The following is a 20105-nucleotide window of genomic DNA, read 5'->3' on the forward strand; positions in this document are numbered from 1 at the left end:
TTAACGTAACACTCTTGTGTCAAATTTCAACATAACATACCTAAACATGATTTAAAAGGAAAAAAAATGTAAGTTCATAACCTTATTCAACAATAAATTCTACTCTAATTTAAAAATTAGAATACTAACAATATTATACTAATGAAAATTTATTTTAGATAATACTAAAAATTGTATGGAATCACATGAAGTAATGATTGATAATGAGAAGGAAATGAAATGTAAATAGTATAAAACAAAAATATATATTTTTAGAAAACAATTAGAATAATAAAAATAAAAAAGAATTTAAAATAATAAAAATAAAAAATAAATTAAAAAACGAAAAATAGAAATATAAGGAAGAAATTAAAAAATAACCAACTTGTAATTACACCACCACCCCCCCCCCCTGCCAATTACACTCAATTACCTGCTAACCAAGTAATTAAAAATAGATGACCAACCAAATATGTCAGACAGTGTAATTACATTCAATTATGCCAAATCTAATTACCAAAGTGATTTTCCAAACATGCCCCAAGGGTTTTTAGACAAAGCAGATTCAGTGAGAAAGAAAGAATTTTTGTTGCACATAAATGAATTTACAAGTGTCTTCATAAAAAAACCACTTGTTTCTCAAATGTCCTTCATATTCAGACATGTTCAGGCAATAATAAAATTACACACACGCACGCGCGCATACACACACTTGTTGGCTTATATACAAGGGTAATAATAAAATTATATGTCTTCTTTTTCATCTCCGATTACTCAATAATTTCCACAAGCACAAAAATTTCTTTTTATAGGACCAAAAATTCTTTCACAAAATAATCCATCCTTTTCCGATTTATTTGTTTTGTAATGAAAAGTATAGAGTTTTGTTACCTCTCCAACTATCTCTTCATTAGACAGTATTTTGTGGCTTAATCACTTATTTGTTGAGGAGAAACTAATTCAATTCGGAGCTATTGATATTTATATTGATCAATCATAGAAGAAAAAATATTATTCATTTCGATTAAACTTCCTTCCTATTAATTTGAAAGTTCTTCTCATATACAAGGAAATGATTCAATTCTAGAGCTAAAGATCGTAGTTTTCGAACGAGTAATCGAAAAGATTCTGGAGCATCTTCAGAATTAGGTATTGTTCCCCCAATGATCGTAGTATCAAGTACTTTGTTTTTTAACTTTTAAGCTAAAAATCATAAGTTATGATTTTGACTTATTTTTATCATTTTAGCTTATAACTAAGTGATTTTAAACATTTTTAAAATTTATTATCCGAACACTCCAAAACTACTTTTAACGCAACAAATGGACAAATTTTAAAATTGTATAGTAGAAGTGAAATAGAAAAAACAAGGGGAGTAAAAATCAAAATCTTCTTTTTATGTGGGAAACTAAGTAATTAAAGAATACTTTTGGGGTGTAACGAAAACCTTTTATCTCCTTAAAACTCAAAAATCTGATATTTACTTTCCACTCCCTCACCAATCTTCAATTCTCCATTTGTCACTCCTAATTTCCACATCTACAAACAACACTGCACTCTGAGCTAGGGTTTCTCTTTCCGACGATTTCCCCCGCCACCGTCACCGCCACCGCACCGCCCATGGCTGAGGTAATGGACGCTCCGGCGGAAGGTTTAGAACGCCGCCGTGAACGAAGCAAGGAAAATCCAAACAAGTCGACCGAAGAGCCACCGGTATCTTCTCCTCCACCGCCTCCTCCTCCGCCGCCGAGGCGCGGCCGTGATAGAGATTCACGGGAACGGAGGGATGACAGGGATTTTGATCGTAGGGGTGGTCGTGGAGACTATTACGATCGTAACCGTTCTCCTCCTCATCCTCCTCCTGGTCGAGAGCGTGATTACAAACGTGGACGGCCTAGCCATAGCCCTCCTCCTCCTCTTCCTCCTTATCGTGACCGACGTGGTGGATATTCTCCTCCTCACCGCCGTTCGCCTCCATTTCCACCTTATAAGCGTTCGCGTAGAGATGACTATGATGGACGCCGTGGAAGCCCTAGAGGTGGCTTCGGGCACGGCGATCGAAGGTAAATTACGAAGCTTTTTCGCTGCATATGATTGTAAATTCTCTTATAAATCTTCGATTATCAGTCGATTAGCCAACCAGTAGGAAATTTTATGGATGGCCCCAGTTAGGTTGATACTGAGGCATAGTTATGGCTGTTATAGTTATGTAGTAGGATTACATAAATAATTAAGTGGAGAATGGTAGAGGAGCAACTCATGATTCACCTTGTTTCAAGCTGAAAAATAGTAGATTTCTGGGACCTGGGTTATGAAAGGAAGAAATAGTAGGAACTTATATACTATAATAAAAATAAATGTGGTGAAATATAGCACTTGTTGATCCATCAGTGTGTTAGATTAGTATATGCAACAGGAACACAGTATACTTTCCAGGGCATTGCCCATTTCCCCTAGAAATTGCTATCAAAATGTTTAGGTGCTGACAAAGATTACCTAAGGTTGGGCTTTTTGAGGGTTTAGTATTATTAGAACAGCGGTGTTAAGCTGAAAAAGTAGCTTCTGTGAGGTTCTAGTTTTGGTCCCTCGTATAATGCACATATTTCCTGAAAAAAGGTAGCTTCTGTGAGGTTCCAGTTTTTTTCTTTTGAGAAGCTAACAAATTGGATGTGTTAAGCACAAAATGGTAGCAAGAAGGAGATTCTTCTTCCTACTTTATAACTAAGCTTCTGGGAGAAGCTGGGCCATAGTGCTTTGATTGTTTTGCAAACTCCATCTCCCTTTGGCGGGGCTTCTATATTTGAATACCATTCATTCAATTGAAAATATTTCAACGTGACTACCCTCTTCCCTAGTGCACTGTCTTCCGAATCAAATCTGCATAACCATTTCATCAAAAGGCTCGTATTTTGTGTTCTCAAGTTCTTGATCCCTTCCTTCCTTTCTTTCTTGATTGATATGACAGTACTCCATTTGACTTGGGGGAAGTTCTTACTTTTTTTTCTACCCTGTTAGGTATTGGAAAAAGAGACCTAATAAAAGATGTCATGGAATCCAAAACTCTATCTTGTTAGCTAATCTCCTTCCACATTTCCTTATCACACCTTGCCAAATAGAATCTGCTTTCTGTTTTGCCCCTTAAGGCATGCCCAAGTACACTGTGGGGAGACCTATTTGACACCCAAGAATGGTAGCCAAAACCTGCATATTCTGGACTGGATTAACTTCAAACAAGCTACTTTTGACCAGTTAACATGGTGTCCTGATATAGCTTCAAAAGCATTTAAGGATCACATAATTGTTTGCATAATTACATGAAGGAGTACCATCCATGCCTTTGGGATGACGAATTGCTGTTTATTTTTTATTTTTAAATTTCTTAGGAGTTCTTAATACTCTACTTGCATATAACACAGTGCTGTCTAACAAGAGTTAAAATTTGTTGCTGGTTACACTGGTGAACAGTAAAGGACCCGGGTTAAGTAATTTCTAGTGCTAAGCTTTAGAAAACCCTATGAGCCCAAGATCAGTGATGACAGACTAATTGTAGGAAATAAAAGGATTTTATGGACTGTAAGTTAAGTTCCAATTCCTCCAATTTAGGTCCGCTGCAGCTTTCAAGAAAATTGGTTGATGTTACAGTTTAGGAACCCTCACTCAGATCACTGGTGATAAGCAAAATAGATCCTACCAAGCTGTTATTTCACCGCTGTAGAATCTGGGAACTATGCATATTATTTGCTGAATACCTTACGAATTGCAGAACAATCTTGGAATCACCTTATAACCTTTATAGCTGAATTGGTCAACATCATTTTAACTTACCAGATTTTGTTTTGAAGCTAAAGCCATTCACTTTCTTAGGTTTTTAAACATTAGATTAGAGATTAGGGAGTACGTTAGATCTATCAGCAACCTTTGATATGTTGGTGGCTTGGTGCAAGTTTCCTGATGTTAGGGAAATCAAATATGAACACAAAAAACTGTTTTTTTGTCGTCTATTTGCATTTTTCTAACTTACTCTTTGTTATGAGTTCTTGCATAATTGCATTCAATGACATATGGTAATTATTTTTTGTGGAAGTAGTGGTATTTCAATTGAAAAGCCATCAATTAGATGCATAATTACAGAGAAATAGATAAGTACATGTAAAAGAGTTTGTTAGCCCCGTTACACTGTGTCAGTCCATACCAGGGAGCTAAGAAAATTCAAATATTAGCAAGTGCTAATTACAGGTGTTAACCAGCAAAAAAGGTAAGCAACATTTTGCCTCGAGAGAGTCATTTGGAGTTGAGAATTTCATAAGAACATGTTCAGTTCTTTTCGTTCCACAAACACCAAAAAGTAAATGCAGGAATCATCAACTAGATGTTCTTGATGGCCTTCTCAACTCTCTGTGAACTCCATCTTCTTTTATAAGCCTATCTCATATGATGTGGCATGACCGAATTCAAACCAAAACTACAGTAGAACATATTCTGCAGGTCAGTGGCCATTGGACAATGTAGGAATGAAGTGACTGACACTCTCCAGGCGGTTGACTGGTGGAAGCCTTTTCTATGAGGGTGTCTTGACATGCTCCATTTAGAGCAGTCCAATTGAAGCATATAACCTTGGTGGGCAATTTAGTTTTCCGTATCAGCTTCCATAACCAGAGGTCATTAACCTTATTCAGGATACAGGTCTGCTTGTAACATTCTTTCACTGTGAGAATGTTCTTTTTTCCCGTCAGGTAGGTTCACATCAATGGTGAACCTCTCTATTCTGGCGAACAGATCCATTTCCCAACCTTGTATTGACCTTTTGAGTTGCACTTCTCAAATACTGCCAAGTTTATTTTATGCAATGGAAGAGTCCTTACTAAATAATGACACACACAGAGTGGGAGTAGATAAAAGCGTGATCAGCCGCTTTATTTGTTAAATAAGAATAAAAATATAAATGAGGAAACTAATGAATTTTTGCCTGTTTTTTCTCGTCTTTATTTGCACACTTCTCTAGTCGTCCAAAGTAGCATCATTCATAGTATTTTCTTTATTATTCATGCTCTTTATTCATGGCATTTGTCCTATAGCATAATTATTGTCCTTGTGATTTCCCTGCATTTACAAATTTGATCTTTTCTGTTGTCGAATTATCTTGCAAGTGTTCTTATGATGGTGCTTACGAAAAGTTCTTGATATTGCAGATATGGTTATGACCATCAAGGCGGTTATGACCGTGAGATGGGGGGTAGACCTGGTTATCCTGATGAGAGGCATCATGGACGATTTGTAGGACGCTCGTCAGGTGGCTATCGAGGTGGTCAGTCTCATTTATATTTTACTCTCATGGAGTATCGGCTATCAGTGGGCGTGTTAAATGTGTAGTATTTCTGCTATTTAAAGTTTAAACTTTTATTTTGAGTAATATGTATTTTTAGAGTGCGCCATGTAAATATTCATTGCTATATAGGATTGTTAGTTGGCTGATTTTACCCTTTAGTTTGATGGCCTTATATGGTTCCCTTATAATCCACTTATGTCTTCAACAAACTTGAGGGAGAAATGTTCATATTTGAACTTTTTGATAGTCTTTTAGGTGCAGCCTGGTTGATTTGACTTCAGTTATCCATTCTTAGCTTTAGTCTAGTACTATTATTTATGATCAAATTATTTGCTCCAAACTTCTGGTGGCGCTTGGCATTTCTAGGGATAGAGGTTTGACCTATATTTGTTTTTTTGCTAGACTGGGGCCCTGGTCGTGGAGGATTTGCAGATACTTTTGGTGCAGGGAACAATCAAAGGTACACGTTTGTGTCATATATCATTTCTCTTTCCAATGTTCTCGTGTTTGCCTTTACACCTCCTTGCAACTTCTATGATTGTAAAAGAGCATCCCCCCCAGACTTCCGTCTAATTAAGTTAGTCCTATACATTCCTATAGAAGGTGTTTAGTTTGCAAGTAACGAGCTCAACTGCATGGTGAGTGCTATTATTTGAGTGGAAGTGCTTGCTCCCATGTTATCTTTGTCATGTTTATGATGAATGAATTCTGTGTCTCTGATTTTTAGTTGGGCATCAAGAATGTAACAAGAAAATTGTGTTTTACAAGAAAGTGGCTTGAGGTAAATGAAAAGAAAAAGAAACGATTTTTTTTTGCAGGTCTGCTTGGATGGAAAAGGAAAGTAAAATAGAAAGAGGCTGTTTGGATTGTGGCTTATTTTAGGCGCTTTTAAGCCAAAATAGCCATTAAGCAGTTTGTAGTGTTTGGGTAAATAAAAAGGTGGCTTTAAGTACTTGTTTTTAAGCCAAAATAACCAAAAAAAAAGCCAAAAGCCATAAGTTACAAGTTCATCCAAACAGGCGAATGTGGGGTGGTAACAACTTACACAAACACCTACTTACCATCTACCCCCTCCCTTAATCCCCTTGCAAAATAGACCTTTTCCAGAGGGGTGTCTCTTTTTTAACAAAACAAAGTTTGTAAATGTGAACCTCTCCCTCATTAAATGCCAGATGATTAACTCTCATCCTCCTTTTCCTTTTCCATTCAACCAAATAGTACCTTTATGCATGAGAGTATGAAACTTCTCCACAAATTTTGTGTGATTTGCTTTCAGTTGAATTGTTATATGAAAATGATCTGGGACCTGTATTATTTCATTAGTCTTTCTTAAATTTTTTGAGATGGGGGTGTCATTTGGTTTAAATAATCAATGCATTCTTTTGAACATGTTGCAGAGAGGGATTGAAGTCTTATAAGCAATTCATTCAGGAGCTTGAAGATGATATCTTGCCAGCTGAAGCTGAGCGCAGGTGAGACTGAAACCAAGATGATATCTTGTTCTGTAGATGTGTCAATTTAAGCTTAGTTTATTGGCCTCAGTATAACTTGCAGATTTTTTTTTTGTTTTGAGTACATTCTCTCATATTTGTGTAAAAATATGTCACGCAAAATAATGGAGCTAATTCTCCGTATATGCAGGTACCAAGAATACAAGGCTGGGTACATAGAAGCACAAAAAAGAGCTTATTTTAACGCTCATAAAGATGAAGAATGGTACACTTCCAGCTCACCTAACTTGTCCTGCTATGTCTATTTGTTTGAGCTCTCTAATAGAAGTTCTTTGTATATGCAGGTTGAAAGACAAATACCATCCATCAAACTTAATTTCTGTTATTGAAAGGTACATGTTGATACCATGCACAGAATTTTGTAGGGATAGCTTTGGAGATGCTCTTGTTTGTTACTTGGACCAACTGATTTTAGACCTTTTACTTATTGTTCTAGTCAGGTGTATGATTTTGGTTCTACTAAAGTCTTCCTTTCCGTCTTAATTTCCTGTAGGAGGAATGAGCTTGCAAGGAAATCAGCGAAGGATTTCTTACTTGATTTGCAGAGTGGAACTCTAGACATGTAAGATCAGTTTGTTCTTAATATATGGAATATGCAAGATGAAATAATGTCCTGCTTGCTGAAGTGATAAATCTTTGCATAAATAGAGGGCCTGGTGTTACACCTCCTCCTACAAACAAATCAGGACAGTCAAGTGAACCAAATTCCGATGAAGAAGCAGATGAAAATGGCAAAAGGAGGCGGCATGGGAGGGGACCCACTAAAGACCCTGACTTACTTTCAGCTGCTCCAAAGGCTCACCTAGTGAGTTCTGATCCCAGAAGAGTCCAGATTGATGTTGAACAAGCACAGGCACTTGTGAGGAAGCTTGACTCGGAGAAGGGAATAGAGGATAACATATTATCTCGGTCTGATAATGATAGGGGAAGCAGAGACAAGTCTCATGGCTCCACAGGCCCAGTTATTATCATAAGGGGCTTAACTTCAGTAAAAGGTCTTGAGGGAACTGAGTTACTTGATACACTTCTAACCTATCTGTGGCGCATTCATGGGGTAGATTATTATGGCCTGGCAGAGACAAATGAAGCTAAGGGTCTCCGGCATGTGAGAGTGGATGGCAAGGCTTCTGATGCAACAAGCAATGGAGCAGAGTGGGAAACAAAAGTAGATTCTCATTGGCAAGACAGGCTGAAGGGGAAGGATCCTTTGGAGGTAATGGCTGCAAAGGAAAAACTTGATGCTGTTGCTGCCGAAGCCTTAGATCCCTATGTCCGTAAAATTAGGGATGAGAAGTATGGCTGGAAGTATGGTTGCGGAGCCAAGGGTTGTACAAAGCTCTTCCATGCATCTGAATTCGTCCACAAACATTTAAAGTTGAAACACCCTGATCTGTCGGTGGATCTGACTACTAAAGTGCGTGAAGATTTGTATTTCCAGAACTATATGAAGTAAGTGCAGTACACAGTAATATCTTATTTTCCACCTTCTTACTTTTAGTTTCAAGGCTAAAGGCTTTAAATGATCTCAGTGATGAAAATTCTCCTGGTGGGACTCCTGTAATGCTGCCATCTGTGCCGGTAAGCTATCCATTTCTCCTTCTTTATGTTAAGTAACATTTGTTGGGTTCTTACTTCGCATGTGTGTTTGAATGTTTTTAATTTCTATTCCAGGCTTCTTCTCATACTTTTTCTAATGGTGACTAAGTAATGCTGTAGTATCCATCTGTTATGTCTTATGAACTTTGCTGCTTTCTTTCTTTAGTCTTCACTTTGAAGAATCTAAAAAAACATGCTTTAAGTTTAAGGTTTTGTCATATTACTTTTGTGGGTCGATTGGTTTTCGGACAAATTATACATGGACTGTAATAGAGGATTTTAGTTCCGTGAATAATGACTGCTATTTGTTTGTAGTTTGTTAGATGTTTTGGTTAATGGTATTAATAATGATATATGGTGATCATCTAAGTATCTGTTTTATTTAAAATTAGATGCAGATTTATTTCTTGTAATATCTTTGTCCCAATAGTGGAAAGAATATGGAGGATTTATGTAACAACTCCAACTAGTTCGGGATTGAGGTGTAGTGGATTGATTTATTGTCCATTATTCTATTAAATAAATAAAATAATTAGTGTAATATAATAAAGAGCTTAATTTTTCATCAAAATATATAATAATAATAAAGAGCTTTATAAGATGTATCGTTATCAAAAGTTTTAATTAGCTCAAATAAAGAACAAAAAGAAAACGAAATTTAAAATGAGATGAGATAAACCACAAGATCAATGAATAGAGGGCAGAGTCTTGGGTCCATTATTCATCAACTTTTGAACCTTGCTCCATTGGTCTAAGGAAATTTAACTTTTGAACCTCGTGCATGGATAAATGTTGCATTCCTCTTCACAAAACTAAACTTTCAAAAATTCTTATGATTTAAATTATAATACCATAAAACATACTAGAAGAAAAAAATTGAGTGACAACAAGAGATGATTGAATTTCCAATAATAATAATGCGAAAGGCGCTGTTGTCATCTACATGCTTTTCTGAAGGTACTGGCATAGCTATTATCAGTTATTGTTCTCAGGGAAATCAAATATGGCAACAAGCACCTGATTATTGAACTTGTAACTTGATATCATGATTATTTTCAATAACGCGATTAGCGAAATGACCCCTTTGAATTTGTCCAAGTGATGAAGACTTTGAGACTGGAATCCGTGATCTTCTATTTGGGCGTGCGAATGATTCTGGCACCTTTTCTACGTGATAGACATTATGATATTGAACATTGTATGCTACAACTGATTCCATCTTCTAGAAACTAGTTATAGAATTGGTACGCTGGAGAACTAGTAAGTTTGGCATGTTCTCTAAGTCGTATCTAAGTTTTTCAATATCTTCATCTCTCTAGTAGTCTTGTGATGCTGTATGGAACTGAAATCAAACTTCTAAATTCAGCGTATCAAATGGATTAGAAACCTATACTTATTATTGTCCGGTCTCCAGGGCTTTAGTTCAATGGTAAAAGTAGTATAACACGAAATGTGTGGTAGGCACTGCACATCTCATGAGTTGAACCAGATCTAGTATTTAAGTGGAGAAGGAATGGTGTCGTGCCATTTATATCCACCTAGTATTGAAGCTAGAAACAACAGATTTTTCAGTCATTGAAAAAACATATACTGATAGCACTGGTGGTTTGGACAAGTGTGCTTCAGTACCTCATTCTCCCTACATATCAATTTATAGGGCATACTGTCAGCTGAGCAAGTTTAAAGTTCGAATTCCCCGACTCTACATGGACTTCTGGTCTTTCTTAGTTGACATCTTTATTGAAATTATATGTTCACTACTTACTCTTGCACAAGCAACAAAAATTATGTACTTTGACTGGGTACAAACTTTAAGGAAAAAAGGACTTGGGAAACTTATGTTCTTAGACATGCCATGACATTTGTGTGGCTACAAGGCTTTTGAAACTTGTGATTTTAAACATGCCATATCATTTGTGTGGTTATAAACCCTTGTCATTAGGTGTAAAATAGAAAGTTCAAGTTAAATTGCTTCCAAATATAGTAAAATGACATTCTTTTTGAAATAGACTAGTACAGAGATAGTTCCTTTTTTTTTGAACGGAGGATAGTGTTTTTAAAATTGTTGAGCAAGTTCTAACAATGGTGAAGTTAAAATGTTTTTGATTGATTTGTCCTTGTATTATAAGAATGTGTGAAGTTTTGTTTGGATGCAAAAACTACTCACACGTCATCCCAGTTAGAAAATTGTTGATAGTTCATGCACGTTTTTAACCCTAAATGTTGCCTTCACATGTGATGGCAGTTAGTGATGTTTAACATAATTGATTTGAACCGAGTAGTTTTGGGTCTCTGACATCTTCATTGCTGTGATGAATTCACATCAGCTGGATTGTTCTTATTGTTAGCACTCGTGTTATAAGGCTAGTTCCATTGTTTGTCATCTGTACTTCAATGCTGTTTATCTTTTTTGTATTCTTGCTTATGTATCATAGGTACATTATCCGTCTTTATATGTTAATTAATTAGATAAGAGCAGTTTGATCTCATGCAGTAATCAGTCCTCGTTTTACTAGAACTTTCAATCAGTGGTGAATTTAACTGCATGTTGGTTCTATGCAGAAAGAGAAGCCACTAAGGCGCCGACCTGGGCTAGATGGCCGACTGAAGGATGACAGAGGGAACCGTCGGGATGGACGTGCTAATGGTGGTGAAAGGTTTGATATGTCTGAAAATCCACAATCTGGGGATTTTCAGTCCAATAATGATGGTGCCAGTGGGGGAAATCCTGATGAAGAAATGTTTGATACTTTTGGTGGACAAGGGATTCCAGTTGCTTCTTTCCCTTCTGACATGGCTCCTCCACCAGTATTGATGCCTGTTCCTGGTGCTGGGTAACTTAAAATAATTCTTTCCCATAACTTGTTAAATTTGCATAACCTAGGTCTTAGCCATGTCTCGGATATCACTCTTGAATTTTGATTATTTTTTTCATTTTCACTGCAATGTAGTCCTCTTGGTCCATTTGTTCCTGCGCCTCCTGAAGTTGCAATGCGAATGATGCGAGAACAAGGAGGCCCTACTGCTTTTGAAGGTGGCAGAAATGGGATGTCTGGGCCTGCAGGCCCGATAATTGCTTTACCTCCCGGATTTCGACAGGATCCTCGTCGCTTGCGAAGGTATTTTGTGCATTGTATTATTTTCAGATTGATTAATGGTGAAACTACTAGTTACCATCATTCAAATGTTCCATCTCACTAGAATCAGTAAAATTTGGTCAATTGTGAAGTTTGCACTGTTTCAGTACTGCACAAGTGAAATTATTTCTCTTAGGTTAGAAGAGACAACATGGGTTCCAAAGTGTTGGTATAGTATATTGATGACTTGTAAAGTATGTCGGTCAAAAAGCCGATTCTAGATAATGGCTCTTCGAATGGTTTGATGTAAGATTATAATAAAGGCTTTGCACAGTCTTATTTTGGTGTTGAGATGCGGTGAATAAAAACTAGGGCTGAGTTTTAGGCTGTGTGAGCAAGGGCTCACATCAGCTTATAAATGGTCCCTGGAAAGTGGGGTTGGAGGTCCGTGTTGACATAGCACTGGTCCCAAATCCGACGTGTTGGTTAACAATTACTATATATTTTGAGGTGGGTCAGATTCCACTTTTTTATATTTTCTATATTGATCGTCTCTTATTCATTTGGATCAAAAAGTTTTGACGCCCTGTGGGCTATAAACATAAAATTCTTAGACAATCATAAAAGTATTGTTAGGCTAACAAAAATCTATATGTTGGAAACAACCCATGTATAATACAACGCTTCTAGCTGTCTATCCCCTACTCATCTAGAATATCTTGTGCGTGCTTCACACTTTTTAATTCCGGTTACTAACCATAACACTGCTTGTAATTTTCATTTGGTATTTGATTATACCCTTTTAATGTCTGTTACTTACTAACCTAGTTTTGGAGCACTTAATTTGCTTCCTCTTCTACTGACCCATTTTAATATTATTATTCTATCATCTTAATTTTAGTACTAATGTTGTTTCCGTTACTTTGGGTTTCCTTACTATTTTTGCCGTCATTATGTTTCTTTCCTTTGCCGAGGGTCTATCGGAAATAGCCTCTCTACCTGCCATGGTAGGGGTAAGGGTTGCGTACACTCTACCTTCTCCAGGTCTCACTTATTGTGTATATTGTTGTTGTTTGTATGTTTCTTCCCTTTGATATTTTCATCATAGCTTCCTTACTCTTGTATTTTTCGAACCTATTTTGAAAAACGTTTTTATTGAGTCAAGAATCTTAACAGAAACAGCCTCACTATCTCCAAAGGTAAGGGTAAGGTGTGTGTACACCCCACCCTCCCCCAAATCCCACTTGTAGGATTACAATGGACATTGTTAGGTACTGCAAGGGGGTGCATTATGTATTGAGCCTTTACAGGACGAAAGCAAAGATGTCGGCGAGGGATGTTGTTGCATGGACCATTAGCACTTATGTGGGTAGTATAGAGGGAAATCAATAGGAGACTGTTGAAGCTAATGAGCTTCTGTTGATTTTTTTTTAGATTGAGTAAAGTGTAATGTTATTGATAAATGGTGAATATGGGGTTCCTTTGTGTACAGAAGATCAGGTGTCTTCACAGAGAATCATATGTTTCTGTATATTCTCTATTTTGTTGTACACCTATTGTACATAGGCGCTTTCCTACTATCAGTAATATTATACTTTACTTGATTTGAAAAAAAAGAACGAGAAGAAAGCATGATACGCACACTACATGGTACTTGTGCTACAATTTGGAGCTATTGCCTTGTTCATGCATGATTTTGTAGAAGCAATTCTTGTGAATACTAATCACGGTGAGCCATGTCCAAGATAAATCTACACCTGCTGGTTTGTCTATGTTTGAAGATTAAGTTAAAGTAGACTTTTGATCATGGGTTCCACGTTGAGAAGAAGACGGACAGATATAAAAGACAAAAGGAGTCTAGTTTGTGTTATGTTCTCAAGGCAAGATTCAGAATCAAGAAAACTTGTTTTGCTTATAAAGTATATGGAGGAATGTCTAACTTGCCAAAGCAGAGCTACTTCTGGAAATTCTTGGAAGTTGTTTCTTTGCCTCTAGATCTGTTAGCACTGATTTTCTTTTCTTGTTACAATTGCTTACTTCCAAAATACAACTACTCAAAATGAGTAGGCCTCAGTACCAGTGTGTAATGCTGGTGGTCATGTGTTATGTATTCAGTTGTCATGCGTTATATGTTGTAGTGACATACTCACATCACTCCCACAATTTTTGTAAAAATGTATGTCTGTTTCCATGCGACATGTAGAATTATCCTCGAGGAAGTTGAATACTGGAGGTGTGAGTAACATTTTAGATTTGCAAATTGTAGCATTTTGTTGGTGTTTCATATGCTGGAGTCGTCGGAATGACTATCTGGTATGGAAGTTTTTCCACTTTGAATCTATTTTCAGAATTAGAGGAAAAAGGCAGTACAAGAGAGCTGTAAAAGATCATATTGTTACATTGCCTGAGCTGAGCAGCTAATGATTATTTATCTGGTTATATCTTGGTTGTATTTTCGTTTCATTCAAGGAACTTCTGCCCTGATCGAATCCTGTAAATGTAGTTGTTTTGTGTTTGAATGGAGATGTGACTGACCTAAATGCATTTACATGAATACATGCCATGGAATGTGATTTAATTTCTTATGAATAAAACACTGCTTTCTTTGAAAAAAATAAATATTCATGCTTCCTTTACTGACCTACAGTTCAACAATTTTGCAGCTATCAAGATCTTGATGCGCCTGAAGATGAAGTTACCGTAATAGATTACAGGAGTTTGTAGAGTAGACACGGAGAATGTTGTATTTCTTCCAGTGAGTAGAGGCAAGTTGCATTGATGCAACATGTAACCGTGTTGATGTTGAAGGAAAGAGCAGATACTTGATTGTCTTGAAGTTACAGTGATCGATGGGACCAACTGCATCGACATGCATAGTTGGTCTTTTAGTTGAAGAGGAATTGTGGCGGGGGGTTAGTAGTTATGAGATTTCCTTGGTAGCAAGCAGTGCCTACTTGCTAGATCTTTCCCGGTTCTGCATTAGCATTAAGCTCGTAGAATTTCCAATTTTTTTGTCCTCCCCCCACTTGTTGTAGCAAAAATTTCAGGAGATATGCTAATAAGAAGTTGCAATGGTTGAGACTAGAAGGGGTAAGATATGCTGCTGTAAAAATTAATTTGTGACTAGATTTGCCAGTTTGTTTTGTTGCTACGTTGCGCTACTTAAAATTGAAGGAATATTGCGACTCTTGAGATTTTTGATAACATGAATGCTCTTGAATCTGTTGTATGTGTTTTATTCTGGCAAGACGATTCTTTTGTTACCATTTGCCTGAACTATACATCTGCCCTTTCTCAACGCATTTCTTTAGACAAGATATTCCATTTTTCCTCTTTTCGGATGATAGAATGAGCATCATAGTTTTGAATTATTCTAAATTTCATGAGCTTAGGCACTATAAAACCACATTCCATATGGATGGAAAATATTACCAGTTTTCTCCATAATTGTTGCCCAAACGATTATAAATTAAAGGGAAAAAGGACAAATATACTCTAGAACTATCGCAAATGGTAACTCTTGGGGGTGGCTCAGTGATTTGGGCTTGGGACTTCCATGTTGGAGGTCTCAAGTTCGAAACCCCTTGCTAGCGAAAGCAAGGGTTTGCCTTCTGGGTTGAGCTTGTCGCACTGGGCTTGCCTAGTGCGAGTTACCTCTCCTATGTGGTTTGCAAGCTATTGCATAGGAGCGGGGGGTTTTTACCCTGTGCGCGTCCAAAGGGTAGCGGCTGCGGGTTTTCCTTGTCATAAAAAAAAACTAACGTAAATAATATGCAGATACCTATTGTCATACTTTTGGGACATTGGTGCCCTTGTCATTCAAAAACTAGAGCATATATATTCGTTATACTAATGGACATACACATGTCACAATCTTATCCACCAACTCAATATATATATTAAATATCAAATCGGCGGATAAGAGTGTGCCACGTGTCCCTATTTAGTCTAGAGTTATAGAATGAAGGGCATATATGTTCTAGTTTTTGGACGACAGGGGCTAACGTAAATAATATGCAGATACCTATTGTCATACTTTTGGGACATTGGTGCCCTTGTCATTCAAAACTAGAGCATATATATTCGTTATACTAATGGACATACACATGTCACAATCTTATCCACCAACTCAATATATATATTAAATATCAAATCGGCGGATAAGAGTGTGCCACGTGTCCCTATTTAGTCTTCCGTTATAGAATGAAGGGCATATATGTTCTAGTTTTTGGACGACAGGGGCATCAATGTCCCAAAAGTATGACGGAGGGTATTTGCATACCATTTACGATAGTTCGGGATATATTTATCATTTTTCCCTAAATTAAAAAATGAAAATATCATAAAGTACATTAGTCGACATTCCTATTAAGTTGGCTAATAGGGGTATTAACTGATTTTTAATTTTTAATTTTTAATTTTTAATTTAGATTACTAGACTTGGTATTGGGCTAACATCCAATTGGATATAAAGAATTTTGAGGGAAAATTTCATAAGTAGTATTAGCATCCGTTTTTGCAAAATATAGTGAAATTTCCTCCCTAAACTTCTTTCAAAACGTAGCAAAATGCATTGTATCCGCGAACATAAAACATCGTTTCTGATTGAATCGAGTGGATATAGTTTATTATTGTAACTATATGTGTATGTACATATTTTTAAAGCAGAAGTTGGATGTATGTGAAGACATCAACTATACGTGTGACCAACCATATCGAATTTATTTATTTTCAAATGGTAAGTGCACAACATTGGCAATTGTATGGAAGATTAATTGCATGTGAAGGGAATGCAAATTACTTCCTCCGTTCCAAAGTCTCTCTTTAGCAAAACAATTGTCCCGAGTGTCACGTTAGGAATTCAAGACAAAAATTACTATGTTTTTTCAACTGTACCCTTATACTTCATCTACATAATAATGTTCAATTTTCAAGAGACATTTATTAAAAAGGGAAATTTAGTAAATTACTCATTGTATTTATTGATTTCTTAATGGGCGTGATGTTTAGTAAGGTGACACTTATTTTGGGACGAAGCGAGTATATGTCAAGTATTTGTTCAATGATGGCGATCTCTAAAACACCTAACGAACAAGTAGGATTGGGATCAACTGTGACGACTAGGATTTTTAGATACACAAATACACGTTACATAACACACGATGGACAAGGCTATTTGACAATTTCTCACCATAACACGACGAACAAATAAAAAAAACAAAATTCAAGGCTAATATACAAATTTGATGGGAAACAAAAAGTAATATTTAAAGACAATTCTCAAAATATGGGTGATCGTTTAGGGAATTAACTCGTAATTAAACCCCAAGTTCATGTTAAAAAAAATTCACATTTATATATATATATATATATATATATATATATGTTTCCTCTGTTTACAAAATTATTGCAGATAATGAAATTCTGGGCTCTTTTTAGGTGCTACTTGGTTCCTCTTCTTCAACTTCAGATGCAGCAGTTTCCAACTTCTCAAACTTTGCAACTCGAAATATCGCCAAATTAGTATCCCCTGAATGACAAGATGTTTCGAAAAGACTAATCAACTCGGGGTAGTAGGAAGTTTGACACATATAATACAAGAGTTTAACTTCTATAAACTGACAATTTGTCACCTCACCATAATAAGTGAGACTAGTAAACCAATTTTATTTTTGAGAACATACACCAACAGGTTAAAATACGGTGATAGTTTAAATGTTGTTTACGTTGTCAGTGTATATAAGTTAAATACTTGATAAACTCGTGCAAACAATACAACTACCCCATGGACAAGGAAGGATCCCTTCTCGTCGTGTTGCCACTCATAAATCATAAGTATGAGAAAAAAAATCATTGAATGGAAATGAAAGATTGAATATCTATAGTAAAGTATGCCTTTTTCTTCACAAAGATGATGTAACAAGTAGTAGTAGCGGAGCAGGATTTTCGTTCAAAATATGAAGAAGTAGACACACGAAGTTGATAATGTGGTTCGTTACTTATTAAAGAAAAAGGAAAGCAGGGCACTGAAAGTTTTACCAAACGTCACGAGACTTCCAGGCAATGCAGCAGCAGCCACACCAGGTACGAGCCTTTTCTCACCGATGAAAGTGCCATTCGTGCTGTCTAAATCAGTCACAACGAGATAGTCCTCCATGTTCTGCAGCCGAGCATGTATTGCAGATACTGTTTGTACATCAACAGATTTTCAGATACAAGCAGAAACTAAACGTTTCGTTTGGCAACAATTTATTCTCGAAAGATGAAAAAAAACAAAGCATTTCAGAAAGAGTTTAACTTCTATATACTGACAGTGTAATTTACTATTAGATCACCTCAAAGATAACTATAAGTAATTGTCTTATTCATACCATGGTGAAACTAAAAAGTAAGAGAGGGCAACCAGTTATAACAAGTTAAACTGCATCGATAGTGTAAGAATTGTAGTAAACTGTCCCATGGAAGATCAAGTTGGTGAGTCGTGTGATGAGAAAACTTCCCACACAGTTCGGAGAGTACTGAATTAGAATGAGAGGTTATATAAGCTATCACATGAATGATTTTATTACCTGTAGGTACCGGAATGACTACATCTGCCTTATCAGCAACGCGTCCAACAATTACTGCACCCTAAAGAATGTAACAAAACTTGCAGTTAACATACATGACATACGCGAAACAGGAAATTGGATCATCACATCAGACTACTTACGGAAGGTATTTCTAGAGAGCGCGGCTTTGCAGTTGGAGAACCAATGTGTCTTGTGTCTCCATCACCTTAGTTTGATGTATTCAACATTTGATAGTAAGTCAATAGCTCTAAGCTAAACATCAACAAAATGCTAAGAAACTCCTCGTATCGATATCCATATCTAGAGTTTACTATACTCTGCAGCTTATACACATTGATTATCTTGCTTCAAAGCATCAACGATTAGCAGTACATATAGCGTATGAACAGTAGCGGTACAAGGAATTTCACAAAGGGTGTCCAGAAATAGCATAACAAAAACTCTATTCAAAAAGTGGAAAAAACATTTGCTATTAGTGAGAGTCAAACACGCAAGCATTCCCTCATTACAAGCGTCTGAAACCATTAGGCTACAAAAAAAAATTCTGACGAAGGGTGTCCAATTGGACACCCGACAACCATGTAGCTACGCCACTGCGTATGAGTCATAGTAATGAAGTCAAGGACAAAGAAAAACAACAAACTATAAGGGAACATATTGGTTTTAGTCATCGATTTTGATCCTTATATTATTTGATTAAGCATATCTAACGTCTGACTAAAAAAGCGCCCGAGTATGGTCCCTGAAGTTAACTCACAAGTTATAACTACGCAACGTTTGTTTTATCTTCTACAAGATTGTCTAATGCCTCAATCTTTGAGCTGCTAACGTAGAGTGAGATGTTGTTGTTTTATCTTTTGGTAACCGTGGTGTTCGGATTAGGTTGTTTCACTTGCACCTCGACTATTTCACCGAGTACCTCTTACCAATATTGGTACCTAATAACTCTGCTCACTAAGTATTTTTTAATTGGATATCTGTTACCTCTTACTAACATTCGTACCTGGCAACTCTACTCACCAAAAGTCTAGGCAGATGGAGGACATCACTTAGCATTGTCTTTCGTCATTTTCACCCACTTTATTGACCGTCAAAACACAACCTTTTCACTCATTTTATTGGCCTTTAGGCAACATTCCTAAGTGCAGATTTTTTTTTAACCAAACGAATCTTAAGCCTAACTCAAATCCAAAAACTAGCTCAAAAAGAGAAGGATTGTCCAAGCCATATAAAGAGTCCAGGGTTCTCGTCCTTCACCGATGTGGGACTCATTCCACATCACCCTTTTTTCATTTAAGTACTACTCCCTCGTTTCATTTTACCTGACCTCTATATTATTTCATTTTACTTATCCATTTTAGTAAATCAAGTGCCCTTAGTTTTCAATAACTACATAAAGTAGTAGTACTTGTCAAGTATAAAATTCCAAAACATCTTTAATAAGATTAATTTAGTAAAATACACTTCTAATTATACCTTTCTTAAGGTACATGTCAAGTCAACATGGATCAACTAATATAAAACAGAGCGAGTACTAGCATTTCATAAATTTGATCCTATTTTTTCCCATTGTACAATTAAGTACTAACACACCACCACCACCAACAACAACAATAACAACGTAATGTAATTTGACGAGCCGAGTCTGAGGAGGATAGTGTGTACGGAAAAAAACTACTACATGTTAAAAAAAAAAGAACACATACCTATAAATTCAAGAACCCATGATACTGAACCATTAGTTGAATTACTTTCAACCACAGAAGCATAGATAGGTCCAAAATGCTTCAATTGCCTAGCACTACATTTTAGCTTTTTGGTTATGCAATTAAATCCAAGAAAATTAATTGAATTTGAAGAAGAAATAGTAACTCTAGATGGGAAAAAAGATGGTACTTTTTGGAGATTAACATAGGAAATAGACTGTGAAGTTGTAGTTAATTCCATCTCTTTTTTTTTGATTTTTTTGGTTCACTCTTTATGACATGTATAATTGTATATATATGGTTTGTGGATAAAATTGCTTTAGAGGAAAATGTGGTTG

The 20105-nt window shown here is 36.4% G+C and overlaps 2 protein-coding genes across 3 annotated transcripts; one reads left to right on the forward strand and one right to left on the reverse strand.

The window, feature by feature from the left end:
- The first annotated feature begins 1450 nt into the window (after positions 1-1450).
- LOC102598346 (serrate RNA effector molecule) lies at positions 1451-14752 on the forward strand. Of its 2 annotated transcripts, none has more exons than XM_006362663.2 (12): positions 1451-2042; positions 5169-5284; positions 5708-5765; positions 6703-6777; positions 6947-7021; positions 7101-7148; positions 7310-7378; positions 7465-8265; positions 8346-8394; positions 10975-11246; positions 11364-11531; positions 14153-14752. In XM_006362663.2, exons 1-12 carry the CDS (start codon positions 1600-1602, stop codon positions 14211-14213), a joined length of 2235 nt encoding a protein of 744 aa, XP_006362725.1. In that variant the 5' UTR covers positions 1451-1599; the 3' UTR covers positions 14214-14752. The 2 variants fall into 2 exon arrangements, with proteins under 2 accessions (XP_006362725.1, XP_006362726.1); XM_006362664.2 differs by having other exon boundaries at positions 5169-5281; positions 14153-14681.
- A 1992-nt stretch (positions 14753-16744) lies between these two features.
- Positions 16745-20034, reverse strand: LOC102598914 (uncharacterized). Its single transcript, XM_006362665.2, has 5 exons — positions 19768-20034; positions 18202-18266; positions 18059-18119; positions 17529-17675; positions 16745-17019 (listed from the first exon to the last, which is right to left on the reverse strand). Exons 1-5 carry the CDS (start codon positions 20006-20008, stop codon positions 16925-16927), a joined length of 609 nt encoding a protein of 202 aa, XP_006362727.1. The 5' UTR covers positions 20009-20034; the 3' UTR covers positions 16745-16924.
- Positions 20035-20105: the final 71 nt, after the last annotated feature.

This window comes from Solanum tuberosum, unplaced genomic scaffold, assembly GCF_000226075.1.
Source record: "Solanum tuberosum cultivar DM 1-3 516 R44 unplaced genomic scaffold, SolTub_3.0 scf00412, whole genome shotgun sequence".
Taxonomy (NCBI): Eukaryota; Viridiplantae; Streptophyta; class Magnoliopsida; order Solanales; family Solanaceae; genus Solanum; species Solanum tuberosum.